The 22397-nt window shown below is 50.2% G+C and overlaps 1 protein-coding gene across 7 annotated transcripts in view; it reads left to right on the top strand.

Moving 5' to 3' along the window:
• LOC122370373 (transcription factor AP-2-epsilon-like) overlaps positions 1–22397 on the top strand; it is a 105498-nt gene that overhangs the window by 53983 nt on the left and 29118 nt on the right. For all 7 annotated transcript variants that reach the window (XM_043345940.1, XM_043345915.1, XM_043345933.1 and 4 more), the window contains exon 6: positions 19578–19696. In XM_043345940.1, coding sequence (XP_043201875.1) covers positions 19578–19696 — 119 coding nt within the window. The remainder of the gene's footprint in view (positions 1–19577; positions 19697–22397) is intronic.

Genomic DNA, 22397 nt, shown 5'->3' with positions numbered 1-22397 from the left:
TAAGCAGTCCGCTCTTCTGTAAGAAAAATACGAAATAAGTACTGACGTCATCGGTCATACGTGCTCCATTTTCTCCTGATGGTTCTTCTCAACGATGTTTTTGATGCTCCTTATGACGGTGAATGAAGAAATGGAAACGTTTTAGTTCCTCCTGCTTGGTGTGGAAACAACCAAAGGTGAGGCAACAATCATTTACACCCGCTTTGGCGAGGAGTCGCCGCCCCACGAAAATCACACGACCGGGCTTCAATCGATCTCTGTCATAACGTTCGTTTCCAGGCAGGAATTAATGGGAAAAGATAAAAATCTAGATTAGAGTTGTGGCGCGGGCGCCGGACGCCGCGGCGGTTTTTATGTTGGAAGTGAGAGATGTGACTTGTAGATTTTCGCCGGCTTTCCACTGATCGACCTTCCATTATTCAGATGGGGATTATGTGATCCAGAAGCATAAGCGGCTCCTAGATTGACCTGGTTGGCCGGCCGCCCGGGTTTTTGTCCGTCAGAAAGGACAGGCTGTATGATACGTTGAGAGATTGTGGTAGCCGGTTCCCCGGGGGTCACGTGGGAGGCCGGTGTCGGGTGTTGGGCCGGGTCACCTTTTCACAGATTGGGCGATTCGACCAGTTTATCTGGCCGAGCCGACCGTCTCAACCTTCATTAACCATGGCTGGGAAATTTCAACCCAACTTCTTTATTCGACTCGATAATTGCCTGTCGGACGATTTGTGGCGGTGTTGTTGGCGGCAGGCGCTCCCCGGACTCGGATTGGGTGGTGGGCGTGTGAGCCCTCCTCGTAATCTCCCCGTCCGGGCCCCAGCACCCCGCCCTGTGCGCCGCACAACGCCGTGTGACCGCCCGGTGGCGCCGCCGCCCGCAATCACCCATTGTCCGTGCACGCTGTCACCTCACGCCGCGGATCAGACCGTCGGCGCCTTACGCGGAACCCTCAGCCGACGCTGATCACAGCAGGAACGCTCTCCCAATGAGTTCATTAGCGGCGTTGATGAGCGTCCGGCTGACGCGGCGCCGCTACTGAGCGTGCAGGCGGGCCGGTCGGCCGGCGCGGCGCTGGGTTCGTGCCGGTCGGCCGGCCTTGGCTGACCCCCGACCCCGGCAGCGCCCGGTGCTCAATGGAGCCGTACTCGGCGCACGTGGTGGCGGCGCCGACTGCCGCGCCGTGTCCTTGTGCACAGTAGTGGTGGTCGTCGGGCCAGTTTTTCTGCGCCCGTATCGTGCGGTGTGATCGCACGCCCGCTGGCGGTCAGAGCAGACGCCGAGTCTGGTTGGACCGGTGGACGTGTAGACAGGACGGACGGAGGAATGGGCTCTCGCCGGCAGCCATTGCTGAGTGACCGGCGCGCGGCGACGGCGGCGACTTCAACGCTGACCAGCAAGTTAGCCGGAGACTGCAGCGGTGCATGAGGCGCTAGCAGTGCCATTATTTTTACGTGCGCTCGTAGGCGGCCGGAGAAAATCGGCGCGTGCATTCGCTGCGGCTCGTTGTTCTGCGGCGTTTTGCAGCACATTAGCGGTTGGCTGAACTCTTCTATTGCGAGAGCGTGCTGTTGTGAGGAGGAATCCTCTTGCCAATAGCATTCCTTTCAGAGAGGCGTGATGTATTTAAACTCGTCCCATTAGCTATGCCGGTCTCGTCGGTACCATTTATTGCGCGATTCTATCCCTGAAGCGTAATTTATTTCCATTTCCAGCGCAAGCAGCGCGCGTGGGCAGTGCACAGCCGCTGAAACGACCATGGATGTTATGCCATTACGGTATAATGGGCTGCACCTCATTTGGCGAATACAAATTAACAACAGAAGCCCTCTGCAGCGGCGGTGGAATCTCCGTTCGCGCTCCGCTTAATCAGCCGCCGCCGCCGCCCGACTGCGATTTGATTTGCGCGGTGTCTTGTTAGAACATTGCCTGTCGCGGTGCTGAATTGATCGCCGCTTACTCATTGGGTGCTGCCACAGCGCGGCGGCGCGCGGCCGGCCGCAAACCACAGCCGATATTGGCAGAGTTTTTGTCGTCGTGGACACCGCGGCGGCGGCAGACCGAGGCTTTGCAGCAGCAGCAGTGGTAGAGGATGACCCGTCGCTCCCAGAAGACGCCTGCCCGCAAAAAGACGACCTGGGTCGTGCCGAGGAGCGTGCTAGAATGTTTTAATTGGCGGCCCATGCAGCGTCAGTGATGACTGGACGACGGCGGCCTGCCGCGGCGAGGGCCATCGGCGCGGTGCCGTAAAAACGACCCTGTTTGGCGGCGACCGGGCGCTCCCCGAAGCCGGGAGGGCCGGTGGCGGGGAGGAGCGATACTATCGATACGATACTGCCGCGGACGGCGCAATCCCAGCGGCCCGAGCACGGCCGCACGCCGGTGTACGTGGCCGCTTTATGGCTAAATTGTTACAGCGCCGTTTGGACGGCGTGTTTTTGTAGCCGGCGGCTTTTTACCGGGACCATTTTTCTCGGCTGATCACCAATTGGCCGGCTCCCCCGCCTTGCCCTGATTACCTGTGCCCGCTCCCATTTGTCGCCGCTGGACGGTCGGCCGGGGAGCTCCGGCCTCCTCTCCCTCCCGGACCGGCGCAGCCCCTCGCGTGACGGGCGCTCACTACCGCGGCGCCGAGTCGCCGGCCAGCGCCGAACCCCGTGTGCACTCCAATTTGCCGGAGTAAAAATGGTAATGTCCGGCTGCGTGAGCGCCGCCGCTCCAGGGGTCAAGGTGAGGGGCGGCTCGGGGGCGGGCCGCGGTCGCCGGGTCACGGGCGCTTCCGGTGCGTCCCGGCGCCGCAGCCGCCGCGGCGCCGGTGCGGCTGACTCTTCACCAGCCGGCCGCATTAAAACAGCTCGCCGCCATTACCGACTGACCTCCAGAGAGACATTTTCATTTATATTGGCTCCTTTGTGTTGTTTCGGGGCGGTGAATTGCGCGCGGGTCGCGCTGACCGCCACCGCGGCCGGCGCTTTGTTAGCGGGCGTTTTTCGTGTCGGCGCCGACCGATCGGCGGGCCATGCATGAAATTAATGATGTATCGGCGCCGGACACCGGCGAAATAAAGGCGGCCGCAATGTCCTCAGCTCCGGTTGCATACCAAGCAGGCGGCACTGGGTGTGGGCGATAATCGGTTGAGGCCTCCCGAGCTGCAGCAGCTCTAACGGCTTCGGTGGCCCGCAGGAGTGGGTCTGGAGTCGGGTTTACTGCGAATAGCTTCCGGCGGCGGTTATGGCTGCGGACTGGGCTTCCTTAATGGTGCACGGTACGCGAACACTTGCATAGTGCTGACTTGCAAGTTCTCATTGTAAATTAACTGCGTAGGATAACGAAAGCCGACATTTAGGAGATAACCGTGGACGGCCGCTTTACGTTGCCGTCAGGAAAAGCTCGTCGTCCCATCGTCTACGCTGTGAGGAATTCTCACACGAATTTTCCCACCGGGCGATTTCATCTCCCGATGTGGCAACCGGGAATACAAACACCGACCGAGAATCAGAGGATGGCAGCTCAATCAGCTCGAGCTCCAAGTTCAACCTGCTGAAGCTGCGAATCTCCATGTCCCGGCAGCTAGGGCGGTCTGATCGAGTTGTGTCGGCCGGTGGGGCGGCCGCGCCGCAGCCGACCGCGCCGTCGCACACTGGTCGGAAACGCCCTCACGAGAGGCCACAGGCGATTCCGGAGTTTCGGATTATTTTTTATATAGATCGATTTGAAATTGATCAAATTATTATACTTAGGCCAAAAAAACTAATCCGGGTGACCAAAAATAACTGTAATCAGCCCCCGAAGGTGGGGTATCCCAGAACTCGGAAACTGACGCGAAGCAAGAGGTTTCTTGAGCCGGATATTCAGAGTCTTATTGCTGATAGACACCAAATTGAAATCCCACATATTATGCATCAAAATGTTCGTTATGAAGTTGCCGACTGGCCAGTGCAAAATTTTTGGTAAACTTTTTCCCTAACTAAGATGTACTGTAGCGTTTTTATGAAGGCTCTCCTACAGTGATTCTGGAATATAACTGCAAAGTTTAGGTAAGGAAACAACAGGTAGTCCCATCTAGTTCCACTCTGATTTTTTGTGAGATGAAGCAGGATTTAAATTTACACCAGGGCAACATAAAAGCTAACTGCGCATATTTGCGCAAAATTTGCAGGAGCCGCTCTTCCTACCCAACTACCGCCCGTCCCGCCCCAGTTTCGGCTCGGCCGCCGCGCCCGGCTTACGCTGACCTGTGTGGCCTGCACGCATCCATGCGTAGTTGACTGGTCATTAAAAACAGATGCGCTTGAGTTTATGAATTTTGTGAAAAGCGCGTTTTATGTATGCATCTATGTATGTATTTATATCAAAAGCCTTCCACATATTGCGTGGCGATTACGGCTTGCATTTAGAGAGCCTTGCTATTGACAACCATCACTCGGCTGAAGAAAGTGGAAATTGAAACCTTCGTGAATATAAGACGCTGCAAATATAGGACACCTGTAACTGACGTCGGGTTACCTTGGGCCGTCTTTTTACATTAGATCACAATTCCGGTGTTTAACCCTGGCCGGACCGATTGGTTTTCTATATTGACCGGGGAGGGTTGGTACAACTCCCTCGCCGTTTCGCCTCTAATTGAGCTAGAGCCTCGCGGAAAAAACAAGCTTGTGTGCCGTTATAAGACGCAACAATTAGGTACTACCCGATTTTAAGGTCTTAGGTCAGCCAGTGACCTCATAGGTCAGGTAAGTGCCACAAGGCACGGGCTCGGTTTTAGGTTAATTACTTTGCCAAAAATGGTCGCACTGCCACGATTTTGACATCATTGTGTTTGTCTGGCTCAGGCGCGTTGAATACTATGTATACTTGGTGCTCGGGTGAAGTCAACTTATGGTGTTCAGGTCAAGGTCGGTCGGGTCAGGTCAAGGTCAAGGTCGGGTCAAGGTCAGGTCGGAGCCCCTCAGGTCACGAAAATGGTTGAAGGAGGTCATATCGCATATCATTCGATTCGGCAGGTCTTCCTGAGTCCAATGGTGGCTTTCCCGACTCTCTAGCTCCATCTGATCAGGAGTTATTGACGAAAAACTTATATGGCCTTAGTGACGTCATAAATGACGTCACGCAAAGTCAACAATGCTAAAGTGAAGCACTGGACCTTGCAAGGAGTACATGAAACCATTCCCGGTGCCCGAATAGCAGCTCCCAATTTCCCTTGTTGACTTAAAGTGGTGCTACATCCTGTAATATACTCAATTATGACGTCATAACTTAACAGATTCACGTCATCTATTTAGTGTTTGACATCCAAATGATAGCTTACCTATGACAGAGAAGGTATGCAAATTTTTATGAAGTTTGCCTCACTAGTTGTGGAATAACAAGCAAAAAACTTTTGCGGAAAGGCCGCTGGCCTCTCGCTGGAGCGTTTCCGACCAGTGTGCGTCGGTCTCCGCGCCATTGTTGTCGCCGGGATGAGCGCCATTGTGACCGGACAACGTTGCGCCATTGTCGGTGGCTGGCCGCGATTGATGATAGAGGAGCACGGCAGGCCGGGCGCCCGCTGACTTCCAAATTGACCGCGGCAATTCGGTGGCACAAAGGCAGCGAGGCCGCGAGCGTGGCGCGCCGACGGTGGCCGCGGGTCGAGACGGGAGGGGACGGAGAGGTGGGAAGGGGGACGGGATTGGTAAGGGCTGCGGATGGAAGATTGGGAAGGGCTTCGAACGGGAATTAAGTATGGGAGATGAGGTGGCCTTCAATTGGAGATATAGGTTTTGGCGAAAGTTGTAAACTCTTTCGATCTGATTTCACTTCTGGTATTACTGTTGCGTGACGGCAATCGCCTTCTCAAAAAAAAAAGATTCACACCTTCCCTAGTCATACCCCAATAATTTAAACATTTGCCTTGTCGGGTCCTTATTTGTCGACTCTGTTCGGTCCCAAGGGCACGGGACCAATTGCGAACTGATGAGTCCCGAGCCTCTCGACCGAATCCCACCCACTCTCCCCTAGCCGACCCGGGTCGCCAACCAATGTTTTCCTTCTTCCATGTCCTCCGTCCTTCCCTCGCCGCTGCCTTTCTGCCTTCTTCAGAGGGCCGCCGCGGCTGCGGCATATTCATGAGAAGGCCTGCGCTGTCCGCTTAGCCATTTATCAGCCGGAATTGAAAACGCGGCGGCGGCGGCGCGGCGCCGGTGCAGTGTGCTGGTACCGGGGGGCGGTCGGCGCGCGCAGTCGTTATCGGCGAAACAGGTGTGTGAGGTCGGCTCCGATTGGATGGCCGGACAGGATTTCAATCACCCGGCTCCTGCTCTAATCATACGAGCTTCAGTCGTGACTGTAGAATTTGTCCGGGTGGCCGTCTCGGTGATTTGGGGGAGTGTCTGATTCATGCGAGAGCTGCTGGCATTTGTCGGATACTTACGGAAGTTCTCAGACCGCACGGGAATGCTCTCATAGGCTGGCTTCCCTTCCAGCTGTTGTTTGTGTTGTCCATGTCTGTGTTGTCCTGTAACACTGCGCGGTACATTGTCCGCAGTGCGGCGCTACCGTGGCGGTATTTGGGTTTATGGCTGGTCGCGGTAGTTTTCGGCCAGGTATTTGTCCATACGGACGGTCTGTGCGTGCCTGCCGTCCGCCCTGTCCCGCCCCGTCCTAATTCCTGAACCTAGGCTGAGGTCCATCTGATCTCCATTCCGGATTTTGTCTATTTTTATTCCCTCGGCCTCAGTCTTTTGCCAGGTGCAAAACCCTAGTCCATTGATCCACTCCTCCATCCGTTGTCATGGTCCATTTTCAAAGCGACAAACCCAGGCCATTAACAGCCTAACCACACCCCCAGTGATGCCTGTTGTAGTAGTTCTATCCTCATCCCATTTTAATCTTTGCACTTCCCCTTCTGGCCAGTGTTGGAATTCTCATTTTCAGTCCTGGTCCCGGAGAATAAAATCTGGCCGGAGAACAGCAGCCCCGAAATTGGATATGCGGCCGTGACACTGGCGGATTCGGGGGGGGGGGGTGCATTCGAAACATTTTCCCCTCCCACAGTATCCGAAATTAACGAAATTTCCCTGTTTTCCTCTCAAGAAATAATTCATGTGAATTGTGAAAGCAAACGGCAGACCCCTCTCGGCACGGGCCGGCAGAGGTCATAAAAAACTTGATAACCTACTGTCAGTATGATTTCGACAGGAAATGTGTTGTTTATAGAGCACATCTTCCCTTGTTGAGCTCTGAAGCTCGACGTTTCTTTAACTTTGAACTTGAGTTGCTTATTAACCAGCTGACTGGCCTTCCGACAGGGACCTACAAATGGGTGTCTCCTAGTCCTGCCTCGCCTGATCTTCCCGGCTGTTCCTGATCCAGAGCCCACAAGGCTCACCCAGCTGACGTGGACCACCAGAAGACGCCTGTGATCCTGTTTGTGCATTCCCATGTCAATCCATATTTATTGGAACGCGTTAAAATGAAACATCTTTTTCTGACACATTGTGTGTAGAAGCTCGTTACAGTGCAGCGATGCAAATTAACTTAAATCGTTTTTGTTTTTATTGGAAGGACTGATGGCCATGCAAAGATAAGTGTTTTGATTTGTTAAGGGCAATCTCTTTCGGCTTGAAAATGTCATTGCGGAGCTGTGGGATGACGACATGATAGCTGGTGGAGCGGAGCCATTGGACCGTACGTACCATCGATGGTGCGCCACAGCGGCAGAGACCGTCAAGAGGACGAAAGTGGCTACGGTGAGCCGTATCAGGAAAGACCTTTCAGGTGGGACGGGAGTTCCCGTTTGGACAGCCCACTCTATCGCTCATAGGGCCATCCCGAAGAGGATTTAGATCGGTCGAGATCTTGTCCTCGCCACCGCGACGGTTATCTGGTGGGGGTTGAGTACCAGCCCGGAATAGATTGTGAGCGAGGGTGCGAATGAGTTGGTCTGAGGATGGGAACGATAATTTCAAAAATAATTTGAAGCTGTTCTCATAAAAATGCGAGAACCTCACCGTTGCCAACGAGACTGTTAACTTACTAGCCCTAGCGAGTGAATATGCATGTACCTACTTAGTATCTTATATCTAGGCATATTTAGGCGTGCACGGTGCAACACAAGCGATATGGCGTCAATATATCATCTACTATGGGTGATGAATGATGATATATATGACCAATATATACGACTACTGTGGGTAACTATGCCTCTGACTGACAACAAGATAAGCGAAGAGTCGGGGAGAGACTGTGATCTGAGGAAAGAGAGGGTGACACGACGCTCTTATGACACGAGAAAGGATTGAAAATTGTGCTGTGTGTTCGGTGCAGTCGAGAGTCGGAAATTAAGGGAAATATACCACTTTTCTCAAATTAGTTGTTACTACAGTTTCGCGATTTTTTAGGCTTATAATGATCAAAAAAGAAAATATTTCATATGTACAAAGTTTTTTTTAATATTTTCATATAGGATGAACTATATTCCATCTTTGGTAGAGGCTATAAAATAGTGTTCCACGCGGAAGCTTATTACGCGTTGACCAATCATATTGCGTAGTTTAAAACCAACTGTACGCTGATTGGCTGAGCTTGGCCTCTGCGACAAGTGGCTACAATTTCCGCATTCTTACGTAAGACACCACATTCCTGCGTAAGACACTATTTTCGGAAAGATAAATGGAATATCTTTGTCTGGGGTGATCGCTCGGCTGTAAAAGCTCCTGATTTGTGCTAGTCTCAACTCAAGCTGCAAAACTGCTATTCCAGTTCAAAACCCCAAGTTAAAAGTGGTACATTTCCTCCGGCGTTTCGTTGTGTCGATGGCTGATCCCAGTCAGCATTATTACCAAGGCCCCACATGGAGCCAAGGTGGGCCACTTGGTGGGGCCCACATTAATTTGTCCCTGGGCAAATGGTGGGGCCCACCAGGGCTGGCCCACATGGACTCAAGGTGGGTACTGGGTACCATGTGGGGCACACGTGGGCCCCATATGGCTGCCCACATCCAGCCCACCTACACCCCATTACATGGGCTGCCCAACCAGTGCCCATGTTTAGTCCACCATACAGGAACACCGCGTTTATGGCTGCAAAAAATATATGTTCACCAAAATTCCTGGATACGCCCTCCTAGGGGAAAGTGGGTGTATTGCGCCCTCCTAACCAATGGCGCCCACCAACATTCCCACGAATTCAATGGCATGTTTATAATTTTGTGTTCGAAAACAATATTTTCACCACCTGATAGTTCATTTTATGGCCCAAGCTCTCCGACGAAGCCAATCAGCAGGGCTCAGTTACGCCATCAAAGATATTACGGCGTTTTCTTAACTTTTTTGCAGTATTTTGAACCGTTGGCTATAAAAATCTGTGATACGTGTGTGATTTTCAGAGTGATATTTAGAAAGAAAGCCCATTTTTTCATTATATTTCACTTAAACAGTAAACTTCCTTCAGCATATTTATGATAACTTCTACGCTTTTATTAAAAAGTACCTCAATTCCAATTGCGCCCATGGCAATTGCGCCATGGGGGCGCAAATAGAATAATGGTGTAGCTATTGTATCACGACAGTATGAATGCACCATTAACTGATTGCAATAAAGAAGGAGTTTAATGCCAGGCAGGGGAGCAGCCCGCTGTCGCCAGTCCGCAAATTATTTCTCTCGTCAAACTTATAATGTAGCTGCCATTTAGGCTGCCAACTTGTGGTGTAATTGACAAAATACGGCATTTTCAACATGGACTCGGGCGTGAGAGGTGACAGCTATGATCAAAAAGTAAAAACTGATGTCAACAAGTTGTCGAAACGATAAAAATTAATAATTTTGAGAGAAACGATTGAAAATTTAACCATACTTTCACATATATCTAGTCGGTTACATAAAACGTTTTCGTTGCACTTTTACAAACATACGGACACATGTAATGTTATTTACCTGGGCAAAAAACATCGCTGTTTATATCTACATTTATTATTTATCCAGCCTGATTAACATTATAAATGTTTAACCCGCGCACCGACGGGGGGGGGCGGATATCCGCCCCCCCCTGAGGTTTTTCGCGAATAGCGGGAAAACCGCGGCGCGTAGCGCCGCGAAATTTGGTATGACTATTTCCTTATCAATTTTACACATGGTGTGCAAGTTTAAACCTCCTACCTTTCAAGGTCAGGTCACCAGGTCACTTTGAATGACCCAACCTCAAGTCACTTTTTTGCAACTTTGTCACCGTGCCAGAGCTACAGTAGATGTCGGAGGCCTTTGAAAGTCGCAGGATGTTATTAGGTCATTAGTAGCTACAATTTGTATATCTCGGAATTTTGATATCGGTGACCTAAGGTCAGGTCAATTTCGCGACCTCCCCATTATAAGTCAATGGGGGAAAAATCAACTCCCTGTTTTTACCACTAAAACGGGTTGGAATGGCCCCATATACCATACATGACTTCATATACGATCAACCTTCACTACCTTGAGGTCTGTTTTGCTGTTGGGCAGCTGTGAGGTCATGTGACGTCATCAAAGGTCACCAAAGGTTTTTGGCCAATAACTCCGTACAGGAACAAGATACAGACGCGTGGATGGTCTCATTGTGTTCAGCTCGTCAAGACGCATCGAATGATATACATGATGACCTCGAGGTCACGTGACCTGAGGTCAACCTTTGACCTTGACCTTTCGAGGTCAACATATATATCATTCGATGCGGATTGACGAGAGGATCACGATGATGCCCTTAGTTTGTTCCTATCTTGACTAATTCGAAAGTTATTCGAGAAAAACTCTCTCCATATTTAGCGCCGCCATTTTGACTTTTTCGACCCCTGTGACGTCATCTTTGACCTGACCTGAAAATGACCTTAGTAAAAATTGTAGATCTTGACCGTGCGTATCCGATGCCGTTTACCGCTTGTCGCTATCTTGCTTCGTTCTCGAGATCTCAGGGGGGGGCGGTCATCCGCCCCCCCCCCCGTCGGTACTAAGTTGGCGCAGACCCCCGTCGGTGCGCGGGTTAAGTAAGCCGCAATGACATTACACTGCCGGGGTGTATGCATTCCGTCTCATTCGCTTAGCCATGTTTAAGTATAGGGCGCAATTTGATTCTAATTGCGCCATCCCCCTGGCGCAATTTACAGCAGTTGTCGGTAAATGCGCCCTTTTGCATGTTTCTGAAAAGCAGCTGTCGGAAGCAAACGAAACATTCTTAATTGATCGGGATGCTCTTAAATCGTAGCTAATGAGTTCCTCTTTGAAGTGGTTACCAGTGCATGCTTATATCTCCAGCGGTTTTCTTACAATTAGCGTTTTTCCTTAACCCTCGCCGGCCGAGGGGGGGGGCGGGTGCCGCCCCCCCCCCCCATAGGGTTTTTTCGCGATAGCTCCGAACACGCTGGCGATAGAGAGCTGGAACTTGGCATACCTGACCTTTGATCCAAGCCGGATCTTTTGACACCAACCGCATTTTTAGGTCAGGTCAGGTCACTGACCTATGACGTCATAAGTGAACCTCTGCACGGTCTTCAGATGTCGCAACTTCGCAACGCCCTCACTGCCAGAGGAGATGTCACAGGGAAATGAAACTTGCAGGATCTAGTATCCATTATGAGTCCCACAACTTGTATATCTCGGATTTTCCCTAAACGTCATATGAGGTCAGGTCATTTTCGTGACCTCACCATTATAAGTCAATGGGGAAAAATTCAAACTGCTATTCTGGCGCCGGGAACGATCTCCAACTATCTCAAGCACACGGAATCGTGATTTGATGCACTCCTTGCAAGGTTAGATGCGTCACTTTTGCAATGTTGACCTTGCGTGACGTCATTTATGACGTCATCAAGGTCAAATTAGTTTTTCGTCAATAACTCTTGATCAAATTGAGCTAGCGAGTCAGGAAAGGCACCAATGGACTCAGGAAGGCCTGCCGAAGCGAATGATATGCGACTTGACCTCTTTCGACCAACTTCGTGACCTGGGGGTGCTGACCTGACCTTGACCTGAGGTCAACACCCCAAGTTGACCTGACCCGGACAAAAAGTATATCATTCGACGCGCCTGAGCGAGGCGAACACGATGCTGCCAAAATCGGCGCTCTGCGGCCGTTTTTTGCGAAGTTATTCACCAAAAACTGAACCGTACCCTGGGGCACTTGACCTGACCTCAGAGGTCACCGGTTGACCTAGGACCTTAAAATCGGGTACCAATCTCTGCGTCTCGTAACGGCGCACACGCTCGTTTTTTCCGCGACGCGCTAGCTCCACCAGGGGCGAAACGGCGAGGGGGGGGTCGTACCCGCCCCCCCCCCCTCGGCCGGCGCGTATGTAGAAAACCAATAGGTCCGGCGAGGGTTAAGGTGGCGCAATTCACCCTCCTTCCCCTACATGGTGCAGACAATCTTATTTCCAAGCACCATGCATATCAAAAAATAGGTCAGGATCGTGCAATTTTCAGAGTAGGTGTAAAATTGATCAAATCGAGTGTACAGAAAGTTTCGTCGCGATCGAACAAGTTTTGCGCGAGTTATTCGCGAAAAAAAACGAAAGGGGGTCCATCCGACCACTCCACCCTCTACAAGTGCGAGGGTTAAGGGCGTTCAAAAATGAAAGATGATGCTCATAGGCAGGGCTGCGGAGTCGGAGTCGGAGTCGGTCGGAGTCGACAGTTGTGACCGGAGTCGGAGTCGGAGTCGGAGTCGATTTTAGAAACCCGAGCCGGAGTCGGAGTCGGAGTCACCGAAAATCTGTCGACTCCGCAGCCCTGCTAGGTCTGCGGAGTCGGAGTCGGGAATTGGAGTCGGTCGGAGTCGACAATTCTGCCCGGAGTCGGAGTCGGAGCTGGTTTTTGAAAGCCGGAGTCGGAGTCGCCGAAAATCCATCGACTCCACAGCCCTGCTCATAGGTACTCAAATGGTGATATCTCCATTCACAAATAATAAGACTATTGATGCATCAATTTGTAAATCCAGAGGCCCAGTTTCCCACTGTCATCTAATCCCACAGATAGTAAACGGAACATTTGGTCCATTTTCACATTTTCAACCCGCGCCCGGCTGGGGGTCCTGGATTTCCACGCCCTGCTGGGGGGGGGGGGGTGTTTGAACACACCCCCCCCCTTGTAACTCGGCTCCTGGGCCACGTAGCGATACGCGGAAGGCGGCGTTCGAAAGAGCGTCAAAAATAATGACGAAATCACTTCGGTCAATTTTTTGGTCAGGTCAGAGGTCAGGTCACCAGAGGTCATTGAAGGCAAAATTTCGCCGATTTCCAGGTCAAATGTCGAAAAGTTCCAAGAAGCCAACGCATAACTCGGGAACCAATAGAGCTACAGCGCCGCGGAAAAGCGCATTCGATAGCCCTATTAACGCCCTTTCTGAGTAATTCTCTCAGATTTGACCTAACGTCAACGGTTTTGCCTGCAGGGGGCAAAAACTGCAAAAATAGACGATTTTTTCGGAAACAGTTTTTCTGCAATAACTTTTGACCCAAGCCTTGTACGAGCTTACTTTTACCGGCATCGTGTTCCTCTCGTCAAGACGCATCGAATGAACTATAACTTGACCTTGAAAGGTCAACTTGAAAATTTGACCTCAGGTCAAGGTCATGACCTGACCGGAAAGGGTCATGTTGCATATCAGTCGATCCGTATCGTCGAGCTGAACACATATAAGGCGTTTTCATCGCTCTAGCATGCCTCTATCAAAAGTTATTTGCGAAAAACTGTAAGATACCATTCGTGACCTATGATGACCTCAGGGCATAAACAAGGGTCACGGACACTATTTTCATGTTCAGTGTGTCTAAACCACTTGTAATTCGGTGTTTAGGAGTGTTTATAATGCCTTTCGTCCAAAAGAGACGCATTTCAATTTTCTCCCATTGACTTATAATGGGGAGGTCGCAAAATTGACCTGACCTTAGGTCATCGATATCAAAATACTGAGATATACATTTTGTACATGTTATTGCTCTTAGCAATCGCTGAAAGTTTCAAAGCGATCGGTCACTCGGTGTAGCTATGACAGACATTGAAACTTTTTATGAGGTGAGGTCACTTCAAGTGACCTGGTGACCTGACCTTGAATGACCTTGGTCTGAAATTTTCACAACATGTGTCGAATTGATGTATGATAAAGTGTACCAAAAACGCGCGGGTTAACATATTTGGGCTAAAGATGTACCTACCTAGATTTTTTTTTTTTTTTGAGAATTCCAGTGAGATCATCCAATAATTGAGATTGTGACATGGGATTCCTTGCAATCACTAATCAGAGAACCTGTGGTTTTCCCAATGACCCAAATTCAACGTTTAGATGCGCGTGCACATCTGACATTAAGTATCAATTAACCCGCGCCCCGTAGGGCTATCGACAGACCCTACCACCCGTAAAGGGGGGGGGGCCATTTCGACCCCCCTCCTCTAGGATCTCGAAAATTTACCGCCTGATTTTCAAAATTCAAACGGCGTTCGATAGCCCCAACGGGGAACTACCTTGTGACCCAATTTCATTGACCTCGGTCCAACCGATGACGTCACAGTTCAGGTCAAAGGTCGCAATTTCACCGTTTACGGGCATTTCAAGAAATGTGTTGTGAAATCGAGTAAATTGGTATGTTATTGTAAATCATCGGTGGATAATTGTTCGTCAAACACATATTTTGCTATCTTAGGTCACTGATACCAGGTCAGGTCACAGAGGTCAGGTCACTGAGGGTCACAATATGAAAAATGAAAATGTCGTGTGATACTTGTTTTATGGTCCATTTTACATGACAAATGCGATTATGTGGGTAAGACAACCTTTGGGGTCAGTTTAGGTTATGTTCTGGTGAAGGTCAGGTCAAGGTCAGGTCAAATAAGGTCAAATTTCAAAGTTGATATTTTTGCATAAAATTGGTATCGATCCGAAGCAGCTCGTCACGGGGAGTCTACTGGTGGTCTTTGTTTTGCGCTACGTGGTCTAGAATGGCTAAAAGTTGAGTTTGAAAATTTGACGTCATCATTTTTCAACAGTTTTCTCGATATAACCTGGCCACAAAGAGGCAACGATCTGAAATTTGGTATGTGGATAGAAGACGGTAGGTTCTATTATATATATTTCGTTTTTTCGAAATTCGAAAAACTTTTGGGATTTTTTGGCTATTATATCCAAAAATTACTTTTTATTTTGGGGGTCAAAATTTAAAAATTTCAAAAATCGGAGATAGCAGTTTTATAGCCCTGTTAATTCTTCACCTTTTATGTCAGGAACATTTTTCTGTGTTTTGAAAGCTGTAGGCCTGACAGATCTTCTCGCGAAACCTTTTTTGTGGAAAATGACAGAACATGACATCATTCTGACGCCATTTGTGGCCAACCCATCATAGCCTCTGGAAAAATTTTTGGTCACAATGTGTAAAATAGATGTCCGGAGGGGTCCTGAAAGTTTGGTGGCGATATCTGCAGCCGTTTAGGAGATATCTACGGAAAAGGACGGGGAGGGGGGCGTTTCGTTCCTCCCTACGGGGCGCGGGTTAATCATCCAACCCAGATCCGACAATGCATAGGTACCTACTCCGGATGCAACTATTGTACTTAACTTACCTTTCAATTTTGACGATCGCGCCGGTTCTCACCGAAACTATAACTCAAACTTCTGACAAGTTGGGCAGCTCACTCCAACCGCTTTCATCTTGTGCTTTGCTTAAAGGGACCCTCCCACCTTCATAAAAGTTAATGAATTGGCATGAAAGTGATGTCGCTCGGTTCAGAAAGAGCAAAAACGAATATCTACCAAATTTCATCGAAAAATATTCACCGGTTTTCAAGATATTAGACTTTTACTTTTGTTTACTTTTTGGGATCTCCGCGGTTCCTAGCGACTTTATTTGAAAGTGCGGCATTTGTTGCGCGCAAAGCAGCATATACCACCGCGTGCTACAAAACGTTTTAGTCAAACATTAAACGGACATTCGAAAGCCTGATGACGTCATCAGATTCCCGTAATGGTTAAGAGATAGGGACCACGCTGGTCCCACCCTGCAAGTAAAGGGAAGAGATTTCTTGAACACCATAAAGCTGCGGGGGTTGCGACCAGGATAAATGGTGGTTTCTGAGCCTGGCCGCAAACTTGGCTATCTCAACTCAAAACTAATGTTAAGGTGGGAGGGTCCCTTTAAATATTTAATTATTATGCAGTCATGTGCACTGATCAATGTTCTGTTTACCATGAGTCCGGGCAAAAAAGGGCAACCATGAATCAGATATAAACTACAACCCAACCAACCAATAGCAGACAACACCAATTGATGCACTGCCGCGTCCCGCGACCACATGGTTCGATCTGGCTCAGTCTATGATTGATCAGCTGACGCCACAGCAGAAGAAACATGGCGATGTCAGCTTCGATGGACGGACCAAAATATCGTAAAATCTTATTTATATGCAACGAAATAGCCTATAACTGATACCCAAGGTAAATAAAGCAAATTTGTGGCAAAAACTAAGTTCTGGGGGTGCTAAGTGCAATAGTTTTAAGGAGAATATAAGAGAAGTGACCACGAAATAAACAATTTTTATTCTCCGGTTGAGAAACAGGAAATTCAATATAATTTTGAACCAAGCCATGAAAGTTGCATTATTGAGCTATAAAAGTAAGCAGCATGAACTTATCTTCTTGTAGAATGCAAAAAAGTGGGAGGAAACCGTTTTGGTATCAGAAATTTTTCTGGTCCCCCAATACCTATTTTGCGGAGAATCCTAATAATGATGTAGCCGTGTTTGGAACAAATTTGTGCGCTATTGGGATAATATCTTCTTGTGCTCTTTTAATAGAACTATGAAGGAGGTTCAGGGGAAGGTATTGATGCCCTTTATATTTATTACTTTAATTTCTAAAGCCCTTTTCTAGACGCCTCCGTGGCACCGAACAACGGCAAAATTTAAGGTTTTTGAAATAAACCGTACAGAAAAACCGAGGTTACAGAGTTCCCCATAGATGCCGTCACCGGTTTGATAGAATAGAAATAGAATCATAGGGTTAGAGCTGACAGTTTTACCGCTTTGTGATGCATGCATTTTGTGGGACCGTAATATTAGGCTTTATCACAGCCTTATTTTGTCTTTTTTGTTGTTGCTGACAATGAAACAATTTATACTTACTCGTGACTTGTTGACTAGAAGTAGCTCATAATTCTGGAGAGAAAACCTGCAGAGTTTGCCTGGCGGCAGCCGCTGAATGGGGAGGAGCAAGGGAGGAGGGGCCGGAACGGATTCCAGCCAAGCAGCACAGCGGCACAGCTCAGCACAGCTGCCCGTAGGTATGCAAGGACCGTGTGAGCCGGAGCGGAGTTTCGGAGACTGACGGTATCAGGACGGTTCGGTTGCGGTTGGTGTGTGTTTGTGGGGGGGGGGGGGGAGCAAATTCAGTCTCGACTCGTTCGTATAGCATACATTTCTGCTGCTTGTGAGAGCGTCTATCCGGCACTTGCAGGGGGCGGGGTCAAAATAGCTCCTCAGTTTTTCATTAATAACCATCGTGAGGGCGGCAGACCTCGCTGAAAATTGTCACACTATCGTATTGATCAATTGTACATGTTCACTTAAATTTTCATAACCCTGACCCAAAATGACCTTTGTCCTGTGGCCTATTCTTCTCGCCCTTCTCGCAAACATGTCGAGAAAGACGATTTAACGAACATAAGCGCATCTTGCATTTCGTTTCCGGACTTGTTCGTGATAAGAAACGTGCCAACGCGTTGGCACGTTTCTGTGAAAACGTGTGAAAACGTGTGAAATGCTGCCCGTTCCATGCATTATGGTGGGTGTCATGTCAAGATGACGTGACGGCCAGTAACCTGCATGCTAGTAGGCGGACACCGATTCACAGCTATGTTCACACCCTGTTCACTTCATTTCGGTCTACTTCGTTCACTCTTACAGAAAATAACTGAGACCAAAATTTGTCACTGCTGGTGATAGGCGATAGCATAAAAAGTGCACATTTATTAGGCACGAAGAGCATACACAACACAATATGAAGCATTGATGATGCATTCACGTCACAATTCGTGTGATGCATGGCATGTGTAAAAAATGCTGGTTTTGACATTTACAATCATAGTTTGTTCGATTTTAGGTACGTATCATAAGAATTTTGGGCGAGGCACCCACGAGGCACGCAAGTTGGATGTGCGGTGAGTCATTCAATGTAACGAATGTCTTAGTTCTGTGCACGATTTGACCAGCTAGAACACAAATTGTACATTTGAATGTGCTACAATGGATAATATGGATTGACATGAGGAGATTCACGAACAGGATCAAAGCGTCTTCGAATAGTCCACAAAGTCCGTTGGGCGCAGTGCGTAGACCGTTAAGGAGCAGGAACAGCCGGGAAGAGCAGGCCAGGGACCGGTTCCACGTAGGACTGGTCTGGGAGACTTCATTTATGGAGGATCCTGTGGGAAGACCAGTCAGTTGGTTACCATACAGCACAACAAAGGATAACTTTTAGGGATCCACCTTATCCCAAATTTGCGGATTGTGCATGAATCTCGCGGGCCCAATGACTTGATAAATCAATGAGTTATTAATTGAACAAAGCATAAAAACTCCAGAATCGGTTAACGTTCCTTAATTTGCTAGTTCGTTGATGTCTGGGCGACTTTGCGCCAGTCGCTGTTCTTTTGCTAGTCACATTTTGACACAGAGGTGCCGGAGTATAAAATTGGTAAGGAGAATAAAATCTTTTGGACCCGCCCGGGACCAGAAAAGGGGCTCATTTCCAACACTGCTTCTGGCGCAACCAATCATCCAGCCCAGCCCGACTGACCTTCGAGTCTCTGACCCGGAGCGTCGGTGCGGGCCGGACGGCGGCGAATGGCAGCGCGGTCGGCCGACTGTTTGTATCCCGTTCCGTACCCACTCATTTGCCTGTCACAACCCGGCGACGGATATGGATACGTTCCGAGTTGTATTCTGTCCGCGCTGCCGCCGCCGCCGCTCGAGTGGGCGCCGGAGAGAGCGATGGGGAGAGAGGGAGAGGGATGAGTGGAGGATGAGAGGGTTGAAGTAGTGTCGGTGACGACTGACGGATTATGGAGAGAACCTATGTGATTGCGTATGTGTGTGATTGTGTGGGGTGAATGGATGGGTTTTGACGGCGGGGAGCTGTAAGATAGGACTCTGGGGTTGATGCCGAATTCTGGCCTTGATTTTGTTTCGTACAATGTTTTGTGTTTGAGATGCTTTGGATAGGAGGTTTAGTATACGCCGCCGTCAATCCCGTCATTTTTACCGCCGCATCCTTACATATACACAAATGCCACTTTACCACCGTCCCTGCCATCTCAAGCGACGCCGCCGGTGTCTCGCCAGCTCGTTTGACACGTGACCTGTTTACTCTGGCACTTACCTCGAGTGTCGCGTCCGACTAATACATTTCACACTGTGACCCAACGTGTCACCGAGGCCGGTCGCCGCGCCGTTTCTCCGTGTGTCTCGGCGGCGTCCCACGGCGAGGCTGGCCGACGTCCGTTGAACACGTGTCATTCGTCAGCGCTTTTCGGTTTGCACGCGCCGCGCGCATGACGTCACCGTCTGATGAGCGCCGTCCGTCTTCTTTACAGAGCCAAGTCAAAGAACGGCGGCCGAATACTGAGGGAAAAACTAGAGAAGATTGGCCTCAACCTGCCGGCCGGCAGGAGAAAAGCAGCAAACGTCACACTCCTCACCTCGTTGGTCGAAGGTAAGTCACGGACGAGGCTCTAAGGAGAGTTAGGGGTATGTGAGGTGGGTATTCAAACACCAACAGCATGGAAGTCTGGAAGGAAACGTCTGGGAATCATCGAACCGGGTGGTCTTTTGTGAACGGTATGCCAGCATCGTCTCAGGCGAAAGCAAATGGTCCGTGTAGCTGATTGGGCCCCTTCAGCTGCCATGGAGGCCGGACCGTTGCACCTAGCTGATTGCACCCACCATGCCGATCGCCCTGCCTTGCGCGGAAGTGCCAGGAGGTCGTTAGCGTGCGAGCGGGCGCAGCATGCGGCCCAGCACCCGTGGGCGGCCGTTACACGTTGTTGAGGGGCCCCGAGACGTGCGGGGCCGGCTAGGCCGCACACACACACCGTCTGATGGTCCAACGGCGCGCCGAAATTACATGCGGACGCGTAATCGGCATAAAGCCGTCTCACCAAAGGGGAGCCGGCGCGGATTTATCACCGTGATTAGTCGTCATAAATAACGGCGCCGCGCCTCTTCATCAAATTAAAAGGCGAAAGAGTGCGATTCATCAGTGCGCAGGAATCTGCGCAGTGCTCGGCCGCTGACTGGGCGCCACGACCGGCGCGCCCATCTGCGGCGCGCTGCGAACGCCGCGCGCGCGTGGCACCGCCTGATTGCGGCGCGCCGAAAACCCACAGATGGGCGCCGATACCGGGCGGGGCGCGCGCTTTTTGCTGTCGGTCTGGCGCGCGTTCGACACGCAACCTTCTCGGCGGCGCGCCGTCCGGCGCCCGGGGGAGCGTCTGTGGAGCAGCGGGACGTCGGCCGCGCCCCAGCGCCAGGCCCACTCGGCCGAGCCGCCGTCAATGCACCGCGCAACCGAGCGGCCCAGACGTCCTTATGGGGAAACTGGTCGGACCTGAATGTCAAGGCTGCATTTTATGTCTTGTCTGGCGCAGGGACGATGCATTACGTCTTGTCAAGCAAGATAGCATCAAGCCTTACTGGCGATAGGATAATATCATAGACTTATAAAGACTTATATGCACTTATAAGCTGAATGCAATGTTTCTGGGTTCGCGGTATATGATTAGAGTGACAGACGCAGTCCGGCTGCCGACTTTGATTCATGCGATTCTCGACATTCACTTCGATAGTCATTCGTCAACAAACCGACAGCACTGAACTACCTAGCTGCAATGGTATGTCTTATACGCTTTATAGGGTGGGCCCATCCCATCCACGTCCGAGCTTTGCATGTGTTGTTCAGTTGCAGAGTGGCTGCATGAATCAGGTATTTGCGCAACAAATCGCTTATCTTTGAACTGTTGCGACTTTTAGGCTTGTTTTCCTTATCGTTTGTGGTAGTGTAGCGAGATTTCGCGGCGTTGCGGGGCTAACCGGGCGGTCGCTTCTCAGCAGGTGGGCTGGCTCGAGTGGGGGTGTTAAAATCGGCCTAATGGGTGCGCTTCTACTCGTAAAAGCCCTTCTCGGTTCAGCCCCTCGCGAACTCGTCCCGACTCTGTCTTTGCATTCTCCGGGGCGATCAATCATCGGAAACACATAGGCCAGGGTTAGGGAATGGGAGATAATGATAAATGATAATCAATTACCCTCGATCATATTGGTATAGAAAATCAACTCTATTTAACAAAAAGTCCCACTCTCAAACAACAGCGCCTTTCCTAGCTGAGGGCTATCTCCCACCGGATATACACAACAATCATACTTCCACTCGTGCATCCCTTCTCACTTCTGTCATACGTCCAGTTATACCTCATAATTATCAGAGTTAGCCGTCTCCGATCCCTCCCTCTTTGCCTAACTTCCCCCGGTGGTGCTAAGGCGTGCGCAAGTCATTATTGAGTCATTGGCCTTAAATTTCATTAACCGTTATCCCTTCATAACCACAATGCTCCGTACATCAGACAAACGCTTCATAATGCTCACGCTACACGAATAGAATATACGAACCACCACAGATTTCGGCACTCCGCCCTTGAATTACGCGACTTATAGCGGGTCCAAGACCATGCCGAACTACCTACACACAAATAATAAACACACACGCACGCAGGTTGTTGAGCGAACAATGGACTTACAGCATGGGCCGGTAAACCTTTGCAACAACGTACGCAGCCCTTGTCTTACTGCCACTCACGCGTGGACCTACCTTCTGCTGCCAGTGGTCAGTCAGCATCTCTAACACACTCCAGCCCACGGTTCCGGAGCTAGAGCTCGCAGGGCACTCAGTAGCCCGGGCTTTCCGCGGCGGACGTATCTAAAATTTGAAAGCCGGGTTGGGTAACTAAAGTCCGTCCGTGATACTAATGACCGCATCTCGCACCAGCCATAGTTCAGGGTTTCCGGGCCAACCCGGCGACCTAAAAAAAGGTTAGCTCTCGTCGGCTAACTACAAAGACGACACGCGTCTTCCACGCACGCAGGTCCACTCGGGGATATCCTGCACTCAACACACATCGTCGACTACCAGCACATAGGCGTCCAAAGCCCTATCTATCCGTGGCTGGTAGTTAAGCTGTCGTCACAGACCTATTCGAAAGGACCAGAGCATGGCCGGAGCTACTCGACTGACTGCGGGTGGCCAGCACCGTCTGACTGCGATCACCCGACTCGAATGCTCGGTATCTAATGTTCACCCCCGTCTTGCGGCATTATACGTTCCTTCGCGGGGCATTACTCTTCCGGCGGCATACGATTCCCTC

Source organism: Amphibalanus amphitrite, unplaced genomic scaffold (assembly GCF_019059575.1).
Source record: "Amphibalanus amphitrite isolate SeventyFive unplaced genomic scaffold, NRLGWU_Aamphi_draft 000034F_arrow, whole genome shotgun sequence".
Classification (NCBI taxonomy): domain Eukaryota; kingdom Metazoa; phylum Arthropoda; class Thecostraca; order Balanomorpha; family Balanidae; genus Amphibalanus; species Amphibalanus amphitrite.
The sequence above is the reverse complement of the archived record's forward strand: the minus strand, read 5'-3'. Positions and strand labels throughout refer to the sequence as shown.